The following is a 19840-nucleotide window of genomic DNA, read 5'->3' on the forward strand; positions in this document are numbered from 1 at the left end:
ACGTGGATAAAAATGAAAACAAGTCAAGTATGTATTACTAAACTCGAAAACTTGGATGATGTGTACGTTAATGTCAATACGTCTTCAAGATCTTCAAAGTAACACAAGTGTGTTTCAACATTTCTAATGTTCATAGTCTAACCTATCGAAGTTGACTCTAGTAATCTTATCAAGCATCCCCGAGTTTTGGAGATAAAATATGATAACTAACCTTGACATACCAACCTAGTAGGTTCTACCGAGCAATGCTCCAAAAATTCAAACCTTCAAGGAGTTACATTAGAAAAAAGTTTGATTTCTTTATTGGAGAAAACTTGATTTGGAGGAGAGTGGGTCATTCATATTGAAAAGGAGAAAGTACCAAGTACACCACCGACTTTTTTGTTCAGAAAATTGTACGAAAAAACCTAATACAATCACCAAGTTTGTCAACAATAAAGACCCACTTATAAGACTGTTTATACAGTTCTTTCTTAGAACAATCAATATGCATAGACCTAAGGTCCGCGTATCTGATGGTGTACAAGAGTTCTTGGACGATCTTAAAAATAATTATCCAAGATCAACCTAGTACGTCCAAAATCCAACAAGTACAAGACATGTAATCCATATTTCAAGATACGGATTCAACAAGAACAAGTCTTGTGATTTCTCAACCAATAAAGGATCGAAGACCGTACTACTTGTGATATTCCTATCATAAAGATAAACAATATAATAAAGAAAAGGAAATAATACAAGACACCAGAATTTTATTAATGAGAAAACTGCAGATGCAGGGCGAATTACTTTGATCCCAAAGTTGAGTTTCACACACGTATTTTTCAATTATAGACCGTGCACAAAAAGAAGCTCATGAGTTAAACAATATGGTATGTGATCCATCAAGCAAATATTAGAGTTCGATAACATCCGAAATATGTACAGTTTGTAAAATGTTGGAGTTATACTGAAACAATACCCAAAAGTGCACAGTTCGCAAACTAGACAATCAATTTGCGTACTCGTGTACAAATTTATGAGTTCCACGAACATGGTGAAAAATGCACAATTCACGAACTAGAATAATTAGTTTATGAACTCCTATGCACTTTGGAGTTCAGTAACATCAAGTTTTTTCATAGTAGGAAGCTACCATTTTTAGTTCTTGAACTCTAATGCAATTTGATATTTTTAAGATTTTCTTTTCGCGAATATAGTTTCTTAAACACTAGGAATTTTCTTCAACCTCAAATGCGATATGCCTATGAACATCCAATGTTTGAGGTCTTATCCGAGATTAGTCAAGTACAAGGTTGAATCGGAAACTTCTTCTTTGTAACTTATCGTATAGTAAATCCATACATCATTGTCTTAGAAGGTAAAATGTAAGAAATAATAAGTAAATAGGATTGTTAGTCTTCACATACCTTTGTTGATGAAGTTCTTGCCGATGTCTTCGTGATCTTCAGTCTTTAATCTTCAAGGGTATTCGGTAATTTCTTATACTCGACTACCTAAATCTAATCTTAGTTTGAGACTAAAATTAGTAAACAATAAATCATGAAATGGTGTTCGTCATTTAATATTGACAACAATCTTGACATACCAACACATGTGGGTTCACCCGATAAATGCTTTAACAATATGTACCAGTTGTAACTGGATGACAATGTATTATTCATTATCGGCTTCATTCTTCTAAACACTTTCACATAAAATATTGCTTCATATCTGAACATTGTTTGGACTGCCTTAGAGTAAAAATATATGTGTTGGTAAAATAATCAATAGGAAGGATCCCTTCACACTTTTATTTGCACACTATCTCACACGTTGGACGTCACTTTTGTGAATATAAACCAAATCGCAATGGATTTGAAACTAATATTTTTGGGGATATGTTCCTCTTACAAAGTTCTACCTGCCTACCAAAAATGAGCACATTTCGAAATATTAAACATCATAATCTAACGGTCTTAATTTCAATGGCTAAAAATCCATTGATCTTCAATGGTTCGTTTTCAAAGTAGTAGACGGTGGTATTATACGTCTCGGAATATGCTCATTTTCTATAAGAACTTAGAGATTTGAAAAAGGAACGTATCCTCAAAACATTAGCTTCAAATCCTTTACGTTTTGGTTTATATTCGTAAAAATAACGTCCAATGTGTGAGATAATGCGAGAATAAAAGTGTGAGGGATCCTTCCTTAATAATCAAACATCATATGCGCATCATGGATCGTAATATTTCTGGTAAGATGTTAATGTGTTTCCACTATCTTAGGACTTGTTGACGACGCACCCTATCAGCGTTTGTTGCATCCTTAGTGATCTCGTATGTCAATATCACATAGGCACGCATGAGGACAATAATTTTGTTTCCACATTTTAGTAACCCACATAAAATTTTCACTAAAGAAGTAACCAATTCATCACACAACATGTAATAATCATGGGGTTCTTATTGCATTCATGTTTAAACAAAGCGATTGAGTTGTGGACAATGTAAATTATCAACCAAAGATCAACAATTTCATGATTATCAAAAGAAACTTAGGTTTAAATCTTTAAAGAAAATTACTAACCCTAAAAAAAATATTGTTATTTCTGATCGATAATCCTAAAAACATCGTTTTTTTAGAAAAATCCTAAAACAAAAACCTTTAATTCTATTGTTAAGCAGAAAAATCCCAGGACATAGTCCAGTTTTGGATACTCTCAAAATTAAGCCGCCATACAAAGACACACCAACTTTTTCTTTCGGAAACTTGTATGGATAAAATCTAATACAATAACAAGTAAGTCAAAGTAATGACCCTTGAATAAGATTGTATATAGAATTTTTCTCTTTCTCTTCCACAACTAATATGTCAAACCTGAAATTGAAAGTTGTAATAGAACCGTCGTTGACCAAAGTATATACCTAAGATACTTCATCTAAATTACCACGAAAATGAAATAATTTTGGAGAAAAATATTTAAGTAATTTTGTAATTATGAAGAAAAAAAAAGGATTTCGGGATTCTTACATGACTACTTCACCATCGTGTGATTAAATCTATTTACGGGATTCGTGCAATCGCAAAGAGGTTGTTGTTAAATTATATTCGGTTCGTTTGTACTTCAATTTTCAGGAAAAAAAGAAAACCTTACTTATAATAGGTATCAACAATTGTCTTTGATGTTGATGATCTGTTTTGCAGTAGATTAACTAGGAAAAAAAAATAGAATATAGAATCATAAAATTTAGATATTTTTCTACGAGTATTTCTATACGAACCGTGAAAATGAACTAAGCAAAAACCGTTCACATACACAAAATACGTGGGCCCCGTTCTTGGGGAAAAAAGGGGTCCCATTTAAGGGTTGGTTGTGTGTATGAGATTTTAAGGTAGTTCATTATTTTCACGGTTTAACAAGAATTTGTGTTCTCCCATACATGTAAAATCTTACATATGTCAACATAAAAAGGACTGCAGTAAAAGCTGTTCCGAACAACCATGAACAAATGGATTGTTTCCGTGATAATAAATATGTCAATAAATTCATGTTAACAGTTGTCGGATTTTCTAGGCAGTACAATACAATATGCACTTTTTTTTCTTTGATGGAAAAGGTTAATATATTAAATCAAGCAATGTAATACAAAAGATCTACAATTTCATTTTCATCAAAAACATTAGAAGTAATAATCTCTTTTCGCACTCGTTGACACAAGTGTGTTGACATATGATGAAGTCTCCTGATCCTTGCTTCTTTTGCAACTGAGTCCACTGCAGCATTGTAATCTCTGTTTATAAATTTTACCTGAGGTTGAGGCAGTTTTTCCAGCAAAAAAATATCTTCTTTTATAGTATTCTTTGCGGTCCATGAAGCATCTGCATCTTTTTTGTGGACAAAATCCGCTAGGAGTTTATAGTCTGTGACTATACAGACACTAGAAAGAATATTGTTTACTAGCCAATTTAAAGCCTTTAAAAGAGAATTTTCTTCTGCATGTAACGCCGAGGAGGCCCAATCTGAGCCAGCTGAAATATGTAGGAAAGTTTCTTGGTCGGCTGAGTACAGAATGAAGGCATATATCATTGATAGATTTTCCTTTTTTATAGGATGCATCAATGAAAATTGTCAAATCCAACCTGATGTTGTTCCACGCGTGTTTGGAGGACTTAGTTTTTTGGGGGCCTTGAGATTTAGCCTCTTCCTTGATAATTCTAGATTGGATGAAACTTTTTATCTGCTGAATTAAAGAACAGGGATCCGAAACTGTTTTCCTAAAAACTACCTCGTAGCTATATTTCCATATGAACCAAAGAATGATTACAATTTTTTCACTAAATTGCGAGAAGTTTGGATCAGAGAACCAAATTTCAACCCACTTGCTAATAGTATCTGTGTTAATCTGCGAATTGACAGCGTCTAAGGAGCACCCAAACCAAATTGATCTGGCAAAAGGGCAAGTTCTAAATAGATGATTTTTCTTTTCCATAGCTTGGTTATTTCACATTTGAAACTCTGGAGAAACCTATGGGTTATGAGCCGCTAGTCTACTCGTGGTCGGTAAATCTTTCTGAATTAATTTCCAAATGAAAAGTCTGATCTGATGTAGTGTTTGCATCTTCCATATTTTACGGGAAATCGATGTCATTATCATTATCACAATTACGATTAATGAGAAAGCTATAGATATTTTTTGCCGAGAAATCTCCTGATTGTTGGTGAGACCATCTTATCCAGTCTCTATCTTCTTTATTTTGGGTAAGAGCTAAAAAAATTTCTTTTATTTCTGATGAGAACAATTCAACTGGCTTCTCTGAGTGCCAGTATCCTTCATTATTTATTAGCTCTTGAACTTTTTACGGAAAATTATCATTTGTATCCATTGATTTATTTATTATGTCGTGTTAGGAATCCAGTTGTCCTCCCGAATCTTCGTATTAGCTCCATTTTTTGCTTGACAAATATAATTACCTTTAACAATATTTAGTTCTTTTTGTATGCTTGTCCAAATCCATGATAGCTCATAGTTTCTGGTAGGATCGAATGGATTTGAGTTATAGAAGTATTTCGCTTCGAGAAGTTTTACCCAAAGCTGGTCTTTTTCCATCATTAATCTGCTAGCTAGTTTTTTTAAAAGGTCTATATTGAAATTATGAGGATGTTTGTTCGAAATCCTCCTTGTGGTTTTGGTTTGCGCATGCCTTTCCACGCCTGTATATAACCACCTTTGTCTTTTGACCCCTATTTCTTCCACCAAAAATCTCTCTGAATTTTATCTAATTTATCTAAAGTTTCTTTGGGAAGAGCTAGCATCTGCATATGATATGTTGGATACGCTTGTAGGATAGAAATAAGACTGTTCTGCCTGCTTAACTTTGCTTTCCAAACTTGTAAGGTATTATAATATTTTTGAAGTAACAGTTCGAAATTCTCCTTCCTGTTTTTATCAAAGAAGAGGGGAGTTCCGAGGTATCTGTCTTTTTTAGTCATCAGCTGTACTTTAAGGATTTTTGCTATTATTTTACCATGTTTGGGATGAACTTTTGGGATAAATTAGATTTCTAACTTTTGATATTTGGCCTGTAATCCCCCAAAATTAAATAAAAATATCCAATAAATTTTTTGCTCCTCCCAAGTTCGCTTTGGTGAAAAGAAAACAATCATTGGCGAAGAAGAGATGAGAAATATTAGGGGCGTGTTTATTTATTTTAAGCCTCGAGATTTTATTTTCTCTTGTTGCTTTTTCAAGGAGTCTTGAGAGGATTTCCATGCAAATTAGGAAAAGATATGGGTATACAGGATCACCTTGTCTTAGACCCCTTGAATTGGAGAAGGTTGGGCCTGGGGATCCATTTAAAAGGATAGCAAATGAGGTAGTGGGAATGCATTGAAAAATGAGGTTAACCCAATCATCGGTGAAGCCAAATGAGGATAAAGCGTTCTTATTAATAGGCCACTCAACTCTATCGAAAACTTTGGAGAGATCAATTTTAAGAGCTAAAAACCCTTATTTTGTTTTGGAAGTTTTCATTGAATGAATCAATTCATGGTCTATGATAATATTGTCTGTAATTTGTCTCCCTGGAAGAAAGGAGGATTGATTGGGGGAAATGATCATATTCAATAAGGGTTTTAATCTATTAGCTAATAATTTAATATGTATAATCTCTATACTTTGGTAACTATTATTATAGAGGCTGAATTCAGAACAATAATATACAGAACATAGAAAATAGAACACAAATAGTAATTCGAAGAAATATATCTTCTCTAGATTATGAACAAGAAAATGATTTACAATTCTTTCTTTGTTACGCTCACAATCTCTCTAAACAGTAGTTAACCCTAAACTGTTTGCTAAAGCTTGCCTTTGATAATAACACATGTATTTGTCTATAAGCTTTCTCTAGGTCTCTATGTAGTTAAAAACAAAACCTCCCTATTTATAGACTTTCATCGTACTCAGCCGACAAGGTCTTCTTGGGAATCTATTTCCTAAACTGAGAGTGTTTCCTAAAACAAAACTCTTCCTAGCTAGGAGTTCTGCCCAAATGAGGTTTCCTCACTAATTTAGGATTCTTCCCTCAACTTAGCTTGAGGTTTACTAACTTTCTAAGAGGAATAGATACACCTGTATCATGGGTCCCCCTTTTAAGAACTTGAACTCCTGTGAAAGTTAAAAATGAAGGTTAGGGAACTCAAGAGTCCCTTTCCTTGTTAAACCCCTTGGCCTTGTTGGGAACTTGACCTTTACATCCAATTAGAAAATATTCTTTCTCTCCTTGTCGTGTTTTGTTCACTCTTCACTCCAATATGCAATCTTCCTTGAGTGGTTCCTCTCTATCAAACCATAAGTCTTCTAATCGTGGTAAGATCATGTTGTCGTCGCCTTCATCATCTAGTAATGGTGGTTCAAACAACTTCAAGTATTCGGCATTTATAACCGAGTACATTCCTAGATAAGGTGGTAAATCCAGACGAAAGGCATTGTCACCAATCTGATCGAGAATACGAAACAGTCCATATCTCAATGGCTTCAACTTCTTACCTTCTTTCTTCAGTCGTTCCTTACCTAATTTTAACCATACCAAATCACCAATACCGATTACAAGGCACAAGATTCTTGTCATGTTTTGCTTTGTATTTGGCTTGTGAATTCTTTAATTGTGCTTCAACAGTCGCGTGAATCTGAGATATCCTTTCTAAGAACTTATGTGCCTTTTGAAGTTCACTTCCTTCCTTTCTCCCTATTTAGGTATCACTAGAAAATACTAGATCAAAAGGTCTAGGTGGTAAGTAACCATAGCACGTCTCGAAAGGAGATTTCCCCAAAGAACTGTGAACTATTCTATTGAAAGCAAACTGTAGATATGGTAAACTCTCATCCCAAGTTTTAAGATGCTTTGAATTATATACCCTTAACATGTGAACCATAGTCCTGTTGACCAATTTCTTTTTCCCGTCTATTTGTGGATGAAAAGCTATACTCTTTTCCAACCTAGTGTTCATCATCTTCCATACATGATCAAAGAAGAGATTTGCTGCACCGGCTCCCGTTACTGTCTTCATACATGGAATTAATGCAATCATCTTGCTGAACCGTACGACCACAACTAACAAGTAATCGTTACCAGACTTGGACTTTTATTACCCACCAAGAAAATCCATAGAAATACTCTCCCAAGGCCTTGATAGTACTGATAATGGTAGATATAACCCACGTTTCATGTTGGAAGGTTTAGATGTGTTGCACAACTTACACCCTCTAACTAACTTAGTCACATCATCTTGCATCTTTGACCAAAAGACATAACGACGAAGGTTAAGAAGAGTTTTATTCATCCCAAAGTTCCCAGCAACTTGGGATGTGTGTGCCTCTCTCAACCATTGTAAACGATCTCCATCTTCTAGAATGCAAAATAACTGAACCTTGTATAAAAACCCATCCCGGAGTTCAAACTCGCCTTTCAAATCACTATTTATACCTTCTAACACCTTCTTGAAGTCTTTGCTAGATGCATATGACTCTGCATACTCTTGAGGAACAATCGGCTGAATTCTCATGGCCACCATTAATACCCGGATTGGTGGACTAGACAGCGTATCTGCCAACTTGTTTGTTACTCCCTTCTTGTATTTAATGAGAATGTTGAAACTCATCAAGTAAGACATCCACTTCATGTGTTGGGCTTGTTGTAGTTTCTTCTATGCATCTACATACTCCAATGGTTTGTGATCTGAATGTACCACTATTTTTTTTTACCTAAGAGATACACTCGCCAATGCTTGATACATTGATATAAAGCATAAAAAAATTTGTCATAAGGTAGTTCTTAATAGCACCTGAGAACAGTTCTGAATGTACTCCACTGGATTACCATCCTGTAACAATGCTCCTCCCATTGCATAGTCAGAAGCGTCGGTCTCAACTTCAAAAGTACGATGTACGTTAGGAAATGCCAACCCCCGTGCTTCTTAAATCTTCCATTTTAGTAACTGAAAAGCGTCTTCATGGGTTTGCTGCCATTCAAACTTTGCCTTAGCTCCCGTCAAACCATGTAATGGTCCTGCAATAGTCAAAAAATGCTGGATAAACTTAAGCAAGTATGTGCAAGACCCTATGAAACTCCTGATTTCAGTTACAGTACTAGGTCATTGTTGTCAGAAACTCCTGATTCATTGTTGTCCACCACCAACAATGAATCCGAGATACACCAACTCCTCCTTTCCAAACTCACATTTTTTTCCGTTTAACTTCAATTGGCCTTCATGTAACACTTTAAACACCTTCTTAACGTGAACGATATGCTCTTCCCAAGTTATGTTGTATACTAGGATATCATCCAAGTTAACAATCACAAAATCTTCTATAAAAGGTCGTAACAAATCATCCATCAAACGCATAAACGTCGCTGGAGCATTACACAAACCAAAAGGCATCACCAACCATTCAAACACGCCTTGTTTGGTTTTGAAAGCAGTCTTCCATGTATCATCTTCTCGGACTCTCACTTGGTGGTATCTGGATTTGAAATCTAACTTTGTAAAGACTCGAGCTTTTTCCAACTGATTTATCATGTCGTTTATCTTAGGTAGAGGGTAACGATTCTTGATAGTGATCTTGTTCAATGCTCTATAATCAATACACATACGTCATCCTCCATATTGCTTTGGTACCAACAACATCGTTGATCCACAAAGTGAAGCACTTGGCATTATCACTCCTAATTCTAGAAGTTCCTGGACTTGTTTCTTGATCTCATCAGATTCCTCTATGGACATGCGATAAAGACCTATATTAGGAAAGGAACTCTCTCCGGTCAACATAATTTCATGCTCCACACTCCTCTTTGGCGGTAACCCCATGACATCATAAAATAAATCCTTGTAATTCAACTTCAACCTTTCTAGGTCGCCTTGAGCTTTCAATGCTGCTAAAAAAACTCTACTCTGCTTCTCCTCAAGAGAACGGATCACAAGGAAAATGAACTGTGTGCTAGCATTCACCAACCGCTTAGCCTGAGTGACTGTGGCCAGGCTTGCTCTCTCAAGAGGAGAATCTATAGCCCGAATCACAAAACTTTACCCATCTTTAGTAAAGGTATACTTTTGTTCCCTCCTGTGTAGAGTTGCATCTCTATCCCATAGGTAAGAACTACCTAGTACTACCTGACAAACATCTAAAGGAACTACGTCGCATGTAACTTCGTCAATGTATGACTCATCTAGAGCAAATTTGAACGTGCACTGCCATGTAACTTATAAGCCCCCTTCTTTTTGAATCCATCCTAAAGGGTATGGTTTTGGATGTTTGAAGGTATTCAATCCTAACTTCTCTGCACCAAAGAATTTGAAAGTAAATTCTTCTGACTTCCCGGGTCAATAACAACATCAACTAGTGATGTTTTGAATTGCATCTTCACTGTGAAGAGTCGCTCCCTAAGATCATCTTTTGAAGGTCTTTTTTTTCCCTTATCATAAGAGAGTGCTTTGAATTGGGTTCCGTTAGTCCGTGGAATTCTTTTGGAGTTTGAGCGAATAAAGTTGCCTTCTTGGCTTCTTTCTTCTGCAACCCTTTGGGTTTAGATGAGAGTTCTTTACCCAACACTTGTCGATAACGTGACTTTTTTGCTTGCAATGGGTGCAAGTCAAACCTTCCTTGTCACTATACTTCCCTTCTTCTTTGCTCCTTTCATTGTGGTACCTCTATATTTTCCTTTAGTAGTTCTCTTTGAATCAAATTTATTAAGCCTGCCTTCAATGGCATTAGCTTTTATACTTGCTTCAACAATATTATCAACTAAAAACATCTCCAACTCCTTCCGTATATACTCATGGAACCCGGAGATATAATTCATATAGATAACATAATCTCCTAAGTCCAAATCCAAAACCATAGCTTGATTATGAAATCCCGAAGTATATTCTTATACGGTTTGATTGTAGAACTTCTTCAAGTTGTACCACTTGAACCGTCTCTCCTCAAGGTAGACAACCGGATAAAACTGTTTCCTTACAATTGCCTTGAATCTTTTCCACGATAATACTCCCTTATCTAAGTTTTGTCGTTGATAAGATTTCCACCAGGTTAGAGCATGCTTTTGTAGCTTCAATTATGCGAAAGCAATCTTTTCCTTTGAACCATTCAACAACAAAAAAACCTCTTTAGACGTTCAATCCAATCATCCAATTTTTCTACATCGACACTCCCATTGTAAAGTGGAATATCAACGCGAAAATCAATTGTCATATTCTTACCATGAAGTTTAGTTGATGTAGGACTTTTAAGAAACTCGTTTTCTTTTTCTTTTCTTCGTTCTCATCTTCTTATTCTTCTTCTTGTTCGTCTTCCTCGTCCTCTTCTTCTGAAGCTTCGGGTGAAGGTGTAATCTTTTTCTTCTTCTTCGGCTTGGGAGTATGAGAACGGATACATTCAGTTAATTATTTAATGGTGGTTTGAATTGACTTCATGTATGTTTATAGCGTAGCCACCTTTTATTTCATAGTTTGTGATTCGCTTTGCTTAGGATCATCATCTGGCTTCGTCATCTTTGATCCCCTTATTCTCCTAACGTCTTCTAGATTCTCAAGTAGCTCAGCAAGCTTTATGTAGAGAGATCTAGTGAAACCATAAACCACGGGGATTTACCCTAGAAACTAACCTTGCTCGTGATGCCAACTTGATACGTATGATCTCTATATTTTGGTTACTATTATTATGGAGGAGGAAATCGGAATAATAATAGACAGAAACTTAGAAAACTGAAAACAAGTTGTAATTTGAAGAAATATATATTCTCTAGATTATGAACAAGAAAACGATTTACAATTCTCTCTTTATTACGCTCACAATCTCTCTACACAGTAGTTAACCCCAAACTATTTGTTAAACCTCGTCTTTGACAATAACACAAGTATTTGTCTACAAGCTTTCTCTAGGTCTATGTATAGTTAACAACAAAATCTCCCTATTTATGTACGTTCATCGTACTCAGCGGACAAGGTCTTCTATTAGGAATCTATTTCCCAAACTAAGAGTGTTTCCTTAAACAAAACTCTTCCAAACTAGAATTTCTTCCCAAATAAGGTTTCCTCCCTAATTTAGGATTCTTCCCTCAACTTAGATTGAGGTTTACTAAGTTCCTAAGAGGAGTAGAGATACACTTGTATTAATTTTGGAGATAAGTTTATATATCGTGTTACTTAGGTTGATTGGTCTGAAATCCGCTAGGGTTTGAGGTGTTGATTTTTTCGGATAAGAGTAATAAACGAATGGTTGATTCTTATGTCATAATTCATGTTCTAAAAAAATCTTGTACGGTATTTGTTATATCTAACCCCAAGATTAATTTCCCAATTGGCTTTGAAACATCCCGGTTGAAAGCCATCCGAGCCAGGAGCTCCGAAGGGTTCATTTCAGAAAGAGTGGACCAAATTTCTTCTTTGGATGGAATTTGGGTTAGAGAAGAATATTTCGATTCTAGGATACAAGGTTGGATTATTTCCGAGAGGTCAACATTGTAGTTGTTCATTTGAGATGCTCCAATTTGGGTGAAATGATTGATCAAGAGAGAACTGATTTGGTCTCGATCTGAGATCCAAAGACCTGAAGGTTCTCTAAGGAAATAAATTGCATTGATCCTTTTCCTATTAGAGGCAAAAGCATGGAAATATTCGGTGTTTTGATTGTATTCTTTAAAGAACTTATCCCTAGAAAGTTGATGGTAAAGTCATTTTTAATTTTGTACCATTTCCCCAGTTTGACTTGGATGTTATAAAAATTACCACTGATTTTGAAATATAAAAACTCAAACCAGTGTTTTAGAGCATCTCCAGTGGGAGGTTTCTAAATTCCTAAATTTAAGGCCAAATAGGATTTACACACTTTTTGCAAAAAAATAAATCTCCAACAGAAATGTGAAGTAGGATGACGTGGTGAGTTAGTTATTTAGACATCCTCTAATGCACCTTCTAATTTTAGAGGTTCTTGTAGAGGATGTGATAAATCTAGTCAAAAGTTTTAACCAATCAGGTAATGTTAAATCAACCGAAAACGAAATATATGTAACAAAAGAAAGTGGTTTAACCAATTAGATGAACACAAGTAGATTTTACTTATGATCTTAACATCTGTTGGTTTGAGACGATCTCTTTCAGATTCCTACATTCCTATAATGTATGAAATTTTAGATTTCACATTTTGTAAGGATGTTTTCCTATACCAACCAGGTGATAAACACATCACAACTCTTGGAGATGCAGAAAATCTTCACGTACCGACCCAAAAACAGTTTAGACACCGTCCCCTCTCACATTCTAAAAATGGTGGCCCCCAAATACGGGACCTCCTGCTAAACTCCAGGATGTGGGGCCCACTTTTATGTAAGAGCAACCGTTTTTACCTTGTTTTGGGAGGCGGTACGTCCAGAAGAGCTGTTGGAAATGGTATTGACGAGAGAGAGAGAAACTGTGGCAGACAAACAGTTCATCAAGTAATGATTAGGATTTGACATAGCTAGGCTTAATTTCTGTATTCACCAAATTATTGCTATTTAGTTAAGACATTATCACCTAAAGTGATACATTATCAAAGGAAAATGATGATCCCACCAAAGAATGATGAAAGTCATCAAATCATTACATTCCACGCAGTCATATATAAAGAAAACGGCATTGGCAACCAAGTGCATTGGTGTCACTAAGGTCATTTTGGTGACTCAGGAAAAAGTTCTTGATAGTCTTCTCTACCCATTTCATTACTCATAATAGAAAATTCAATAATAATAAAAAGTTGCCTTCCCTGTGGAAGAGATATCTGTATTCTGTATTATGACATTTTTTTGTAAAACTAAATAAATGGAAAAGATAGATGAGTAAGAGAATAAAGTAGAAAAACTAAAGCATCTTTGGTTCTTAAGCTTTAGGTTTTCGCTTTTGCTTTTCCTTCTACCTCCAACTACTATGCTTTACTCTTAAACTTTTGAGTTTGTTTCGTTTTAACAACTGAATTTTCTGCCTAAAAGATGTCCCTGAGGTAAGTCCAATGCAAACTTAGGGATCTTGCAAGTCCTATCAGCTCGTACTCCAATAACTGCAACGATGATAGACTATCTGCCGGTAAAGTAGCTGCACATTTAGAAATAAAACTCCCTGGCCGGGAGAAGATATATGTAAATGTGGCACACAACTGACAGATGATAGAGATCAGCAGTGACCTGAAATGGAACTCCCTAGCCGGGAGAAGATATATGTGAATGTGACATACAACTGACAGATGATGGAGATCAGCAGTGACCTCTTTCCAGACAAGAGATTAGCCGTGACCTCTACCCATTTGTCGCGCATGTTTGTCCAAACAGAAAACAGAATCAATATAAAAGGACTTCTACTGTTCCATTGCAGCTGTGGTGTTTTGGTGATTTAAAAACAAAGCTTTTTCATGAAGCTTTGTAGAAGAAGAAAGGGGTATTTATTGGTAGACTCACAACAAAAAAGGCCTTTTATATAAAACACACTGAAATATTATAAAAACTACACAGCATTAACAAAGCTTTGAAAAAAAGCTATCTGATTCTAGGAAGAGGGAATAATAATCTAAGAAAAGTGAGGCATGCCAAATCATAATTTAATCTAAAAAGATAATCTTTGCCATTCCATTGATAAAGAAGAAGGTATAGGAAGATTAATGAGAACTTACACCGATATGTTTTCTAGAAAAGACTTGAGACTAAGGGAAAAGCCTTATTCGAATCGCCTTTATCTCCTTTTTCAACAAAGCTTATGCTTTTCCCTCCATTTCCATCTAGCTTGTCTCCGGGTGTCCGCAAAATTAACATAGAACTTCTTCACTAAAACACACTTTTTCTCCCATTCATGACATTAAAATACAGCCTTCCATTAGAAAGGGAAAAAGAAACAAACCCGAAACCCGAATTATTCTTTTCTCTTTCTTTTTCTTAACTTATCAGTAGTTAACCTTTGCTTCAGAATTGAGTTTCAGGTTTCTTGATACTAGCAATCTTCTCTGCAATTTCAAAGTGACAAAAAAGGAATTATGCAGTTAGTTATGGAGGCAAGTAGTAACAACCTTCCACTCAATTAGCAGTTGATTTTCACAACCAAATAATCAAAATCTGAATCATCCACCAGATCCCAGTACTCCTCAAGAACAAGCTAACGAGCGCTTCTCATAACTACCATGACAATCAGGTCTGTTACAAATCCCTTTTGAAAGGTATATTATGTCATGAAAAAACCATTCCTTGCTATCGATTTCTATTGTCTGTTCTCCTTAATTGTAGGTGAACTCATTTACTAACCCTTTTTTTTTCCTTTGGGAAATGAGAAGTCATTTACTAACATTCTCACTCTTTGTAGCTGATACTTCTACAGCTTCTGTTGCTGTTGTGGAGAAACTAATCACAAACACAAAGAACCGGAGAGAGTACCACCAACACAAGAAAAAGATTCTGAGAAACCAGCAGGAACCATGCACCAGAACAACCAGCAACCCATTCCCAATAACCAAGAGGACTTCAAACTGAAGGATACGAATCCCCGACTTGGAGAAAGATGGCCAAATGGGGGCGTACGAGGTGGTGGGGGGTGGATGAGTGGAGACAAAATTACCAGCACTTACGACCTCGTCGAACAAATGTACTATTTGTATGTTCGAGTTGTCAAAGCCAAAGACCTTCCTACTAGTGCCATCACTGGAAGCTGTGATCCTTACGCGGAGGTAAAGCTTGGAAACTATAAAGGTACAACAAGACATTACGAGAAGAAAACACACCCAGAATGGAATCAGGTATTTGCTTTCTCGAAAGAAAGAATCCAATCGTCAGTATTGGAGGTTTTCATCAAGGATAAAGAAATGGTTGGAAGAGATGATTACCTTGGGAAGGTGTTGTTTGATCTTAATGAAGTGCCGACTCGAGTTCCACCTGATAGTCCCTTGGCTCCTCAGTGGTATAGACTTGAAGACCGACGTGGAGAAGGAAAGGTGAGAGGTGAAATTATGCTTGCAGTTTGGATGGGAACACAGGCTGATGAAGCCTTCCCAGAGGCCTGGAATTCAGATGCTGCAACAGTTCATGGGGAAGGCGTATTCAATATCCGATCAAAAGTTTATGTCTCGCCGAAACTTTGGTACCTCAGAGTTAATGTAATTGAAGCACAGGACATACAACCAAATGATAGAGGCAGGCTTCCTGAAGTGTATGTGAAGGCTCAAGTTGGTACCCAAATTCTCAAAACAAAGTTATGCCCAACACGAACGATTAATCCACTTTGGAACGAAGATCTTGTCTTTGTAGCAGCTGAACCATTCGAAGAGAAATTGGTCCTTACGGTTGAGGATCGAGTACATCCGTCTAAAGATGAAGTGCTTGGAAAGATAAGTTTGCCACTCAACTTGTTTGAAAAGCGCTTGGACCACCGCCCTGTTCACACTCGATGGTTCAACCTCGAAAAGTTCGGATTTGGAGTCTTGGAAGGTGACAAAAGGAAGGAGCTCAAGTTCTCAAGCAGAATTCATCTAAGAGTGTGCCTCGAAGGTGCTTATCACGTACTTGATGAATCAACAATGTATATAAGCGACCAACGGCCAACTTCAAGGCAACTATGGAAGCAACCGATCGGCATTCTGGAAGTAGGTATTCTCAGTGCACAAGGGCTTCTGCCAATGAAAATGAAAGATGGGCGAGGTGCCACAGATGCTTACTGCGTCGCGAAGTATGGGCAGAAATGGGTGCGAACAAGAACAATAATCGACAGCTCCGGCCCAAAATGGAACGAGCAGTACACATGGGAGGTTTATGATCCCTGCACAGTGATCACATTAGGGGTTTTTGACAACTGCCACTTGGGCCATGGTGACAGACCTGGTGGGGCGGGCGGAGGTGGTGGTTCTGGAAGAGATTCAAGAATCGGAAAGGTAAGAATTCGACTATCAACATTAGAAGCAGATCGAATTTATACAAATTCTTACCCGCTTCTAGTACTTCACCCATCTGGGGTGAAGAAGATGGGTGAGCTGCAGTTGGCTGTGCGTTTCACGTGCTTGTCCCTTGCTAACATGATATACCTTTACGGTCACCCACTACTACCAAAAATGCATTACCTGCATCCATTCACAGTAAATCAATTAGACAGCTTAAGATACCAAGCCATGAGTATAGTTGCTGTAAGGTTGGGACGAGCTGAACCGCCACTGCGAAAGGAAGTCGTTGAGTACATGTTGGATGTAGATTCTCACATGTGGAGTATGAGAAGAAGCAAAGCTAACTTCTTCCGGATAATGTCCTTACTATCAGGAATGATCTCGGTCAGTAGATGGTTCGACGATGTTTGTCACTGGAAGAACCCAATCACATCAGTTCTTGTTCACGTTCTCTTCCTAATATTGATCTGGTACCCTGAACTGATTCTTCCAACAATCTTCCTGTATATGTTCCTCATTGGATTATGGAACTACAGATTCCGAGCTAGGCACCCACCACACATGGACACAAGACTTTCATGGGCAGAAGCAGTTCATCCAGACGAGCTCGACGAAGAATTCGACACTTTCCCAACATCGAGACCTCAGGATATTGTTAGAATGAGGTATGATCGGCTCAGAAGTGTTGCAGGAAGAATTCAGACAGTAGTAGGAGATATGGCAACTCAAGGAGAGAGATTTCAGTCTCTGTTAAGCTGGAGAGATCCTAGAGCAACAAGTCTCTTCATAGTTTTCTGTCTCTGTGCAGCTATCATTCTGTATGTAACTCCTTTTAAGGCACTGGCGCTGCTCGTAGGGCTATATATGCTACGCCATCCAAGATTCCGAAGCAAAATGCCTTCCGTCCCCAGCAATTTCTTTAAGAGGTTGCCGGCTCGAACTGATGGAATGCTTTAATCGGTTGAGTAGTAACTTTCAAAGTGATATCTCTTCTCACAGCTGATGATACTTGTAAAACACCAACCTGCATTGTTGGAATTAGTTCTAATTTTTCAGATGTATTTGTATTTATTATGACTTCTGAGTTCCAATGAAGTCTAATGGGTTATTTGGTTTTTCTTTTCTAACCATTTCCTTTCTATTCCATAAAGGATGTATGCAAAACTTCCCATAGAATTGATTTCCTTCTTTAGTGGTACAATGTTTCTGACTCACTCCTGGTTCCAAGGCCATAGCAACTGAAACTTTCAATAAGAACCAATCGCCTTAGATGAGATCCAATGAGATTCATATGAGAGGTTTTTTTTTCCTGGATACGTATAATACAGAAACAAACTTAATGACCGACTGACTGTCTGGGAAAGAGACACACTTCTTCTCTTCAGGGAGAAACAAACCCTTGCAGAAAACTAGATTTCATAAGCTTTTGTGCTTGAGTTCTCTGTCTAGTGTCCATAGAGTTGAGTTTGTCCAGATAAAAAATTCACCACGAAAACAAAATCCACTGGCTTTGCAGCTGGTACTGTGCTGAGGAGGGTTTAAGGAATCACTCACACATTACCAGAACTGTTCTTTAGCCTGAGTTCATTACCAACTAACGCCGAAATAATTGATCTCCTCGAAAACATGCTCAAACTTTCCAAAATATATACAAATTTCATTCACTGAACCAAACAAAGCCTCCTTATAGTCGACATAAATGATGGAAAACACGACTGAACATTGCACAATTTATGAACAAACAAAGAGTTACACAATAAACACTATATATTTGAACCTCCCAAATACCTGATAGTTCACCAGACAACAAGTACATGTTTCCTAGTCCAGACATCAGTTCTTATACAAAATGAATCAAACTCAAGCAATCAATGATGTTTAAAAGTAAAATACGAATACCTGAAATTAGATAGAAACATGAAAATAATCCCACTTAAACTCAAGATTCATCTCGTGGTTCATAATCGATGTAAAATTCGAATCTGCTCAGGCTTACAGTCAAGTTCATGGTACAATCTGTTCATTTTTCTATCAACTACCGTCAACCACGACTCAGTTCACATGTTTTTTTAAATTCCAAATCCAGTACAATCAAATAGCTGAAACAAACCCAAAAATAATTATATAGATCGTTATGGGTTTTACATCCAGACATTGAAATAGTTGGAATCAACCAAGTAATACAACTTTAGGAGTATCTGATCGATTCAGTATCTCAGTCCAATGATTCTCCTATATTGAAGTTCATATCCAAATAACACAAAAAATGAAAAATACACGGCAAACAGAGATCACTACACTATATTACTACTGTTTTAGTTCTCCAATCTTATATAAGAGTAGTATTAGAACACAATTCTACTAGATCCCTAACAAACCAAACAAGGAAGTGTAAAATTCAAATAAGGATGAATTGCAGTTTCAAAATACGTATACAAATACATACATACTGGAACCCCAAAATCAAACTGGGAGAAGAGATACCAAAACAAACCTAAGAAATGATGATGACATGGATGAGATTAACCAGCATGAAAAGGACCTATATCACCACTTCTGATTGAACGAGCAATCTCATCAGCAACAGTAAGACATGATGAAATCCAATAACATAAACCCAACCATATCATTCTTCCCATTCGAACCAACATTTCCCATGTCACTAACATCTCTCTGTTACTGATTATTTAACCTTCTTCAAATCAAAATCTTTCTTCTTTTTTCCTTTTGGGAACATCTATGGCCGTTTCCTTTTTGTAAACACAATTATGTCAGCTACCAGGTACTAATGGTTGGGACCTTGACTAAAGTCGTGTTTCGTTGACTAAAGCGAGCCTCTTAGCTGCTGCAGTTGATGAGGATGATTGTCCAATGAACCATTTATGAGGATGATCTCTAAGGTAAATGATTGTCTCCTCCCTGGTCTCAGATGTTGTTTCAATTGCAATTCCGATGATTAGCTTCAGCTTGTTGCATTTTTACAGATATTGCATCTGCCGTTGCTTGTTGGATTTCAGCTTGCTGCTGTGCATGTTGGAAGCCAATGCACTCATCAAACTTGTGACCACTCAAATCACAGATCCACGGAAATTATAAAGAAAATTATTATGGAACTCAAAGTTCACATTGTTGATAAGACTCATTGCAGTTTCAACATTTACTCTGAATCTGATACTTGACTTGAGTGTAAAATAAAAAGTTCCATTAGACCGTCAGAAAGGATAGTTTGAAAGACAGGCTAAAAAGGTAGAGTTTCCACAGGTCCATTTTCAATTGCCATTAAGATGATTCCGTTGCTAGATACTGTGACATGAGAACATTAGTGAGATCTTCAGGATCTCGAAGATTATGTTCCTGGTTCGGAGAAGCTGCTGGCTGGATTTGTTGCTGTTGTTCTTCATCTTGGTTAATAGAAG

The 19840-nt window shown here is 36.8% G+C and overlaps 2 protein-coding genes across 6 annotated transcripts; one reads left to right on the top strand and one right to left on the bottom strand.

Annotated features, from left to right (window-relative positions):
* The first annotated feature begins 14270 nt into the window (after positions 1-14270).
* On the top strand, positions 14271-17554 carry LOC113322826 (FT-interacting protein 1-like). 4 transcript variants are annotated; one of them, XM_026570984.1, is made up of 2 exons: positions 14271-14717; positions 14861-17554. In XM_026570984.1, the coding sequence occupies exon 2, from the start codon at positions 14973-14975 to the stop codon at positions 17379-17381; it is 2409 nt and encodes an 802-aa protein (XP_026426769.1). In that variant the 5' UTR covers positions 14271-14717; positions 14861-14972; the 3' UTR covers positions 17382-17554. The 4 variants fall into 4 exon arrangements, with proteins under 4 accessions (XP_026426769.1, XP_026426770.1, XP_026426768.1 ...); XM_026570985.1 differs by having other exon boundaries at positions 14876-17554; XM_026570983.1 differs by having other exon boundaries at positions 14271-14692.
* A 13-nt stretch (positions 17555-17567) lies between these two features.
* Positions 17568-19219, bottom strand: LOC113322827. 2 transcript variants are annotated; one of them, XM_026570988.1, is made up of 2 exons: positions 18919-19219; positions 17568-17733 (listed from the first exon to the last, which is right to left on the bottom strand). In XM_026570988.1, exon 1 carries the CDS (start codon positions 19091-19093, stop codon positions 18947-18949), a length of 147 nt encoding a protein of 48 aa, XP_026426773.1. In that variant the 5' UTR covers positions 19094-19219; the 3' UTR covers positions 17568-17733; positions 18919-18946. The 2 variants fall into 2 exon arrangements, with proteins under 2 accessions (XP_026426773.1, XP_026426772.1); XM_026570987.1 differs by having other exon boundaries at positions 17568-18523.
* Between the last annotated feature and the right edge of the window lie 621 nt (positions 19220-19840).

Source organism: Papaver somniferum, chromosome 11 (genome assembly GCF_003573695.1).
Source record: "Papaver somniferum cultivar HN1 chromosome 11, ASM357369v1, whole genome shotgun sequence".
Classification (NCBI taxonomy): Eukaryota; Viridiplantae; Streptophyta; class Magnoliopsida; order Ranunculales; family Papaveraceae; genus Papaver; species Papaver somniferum.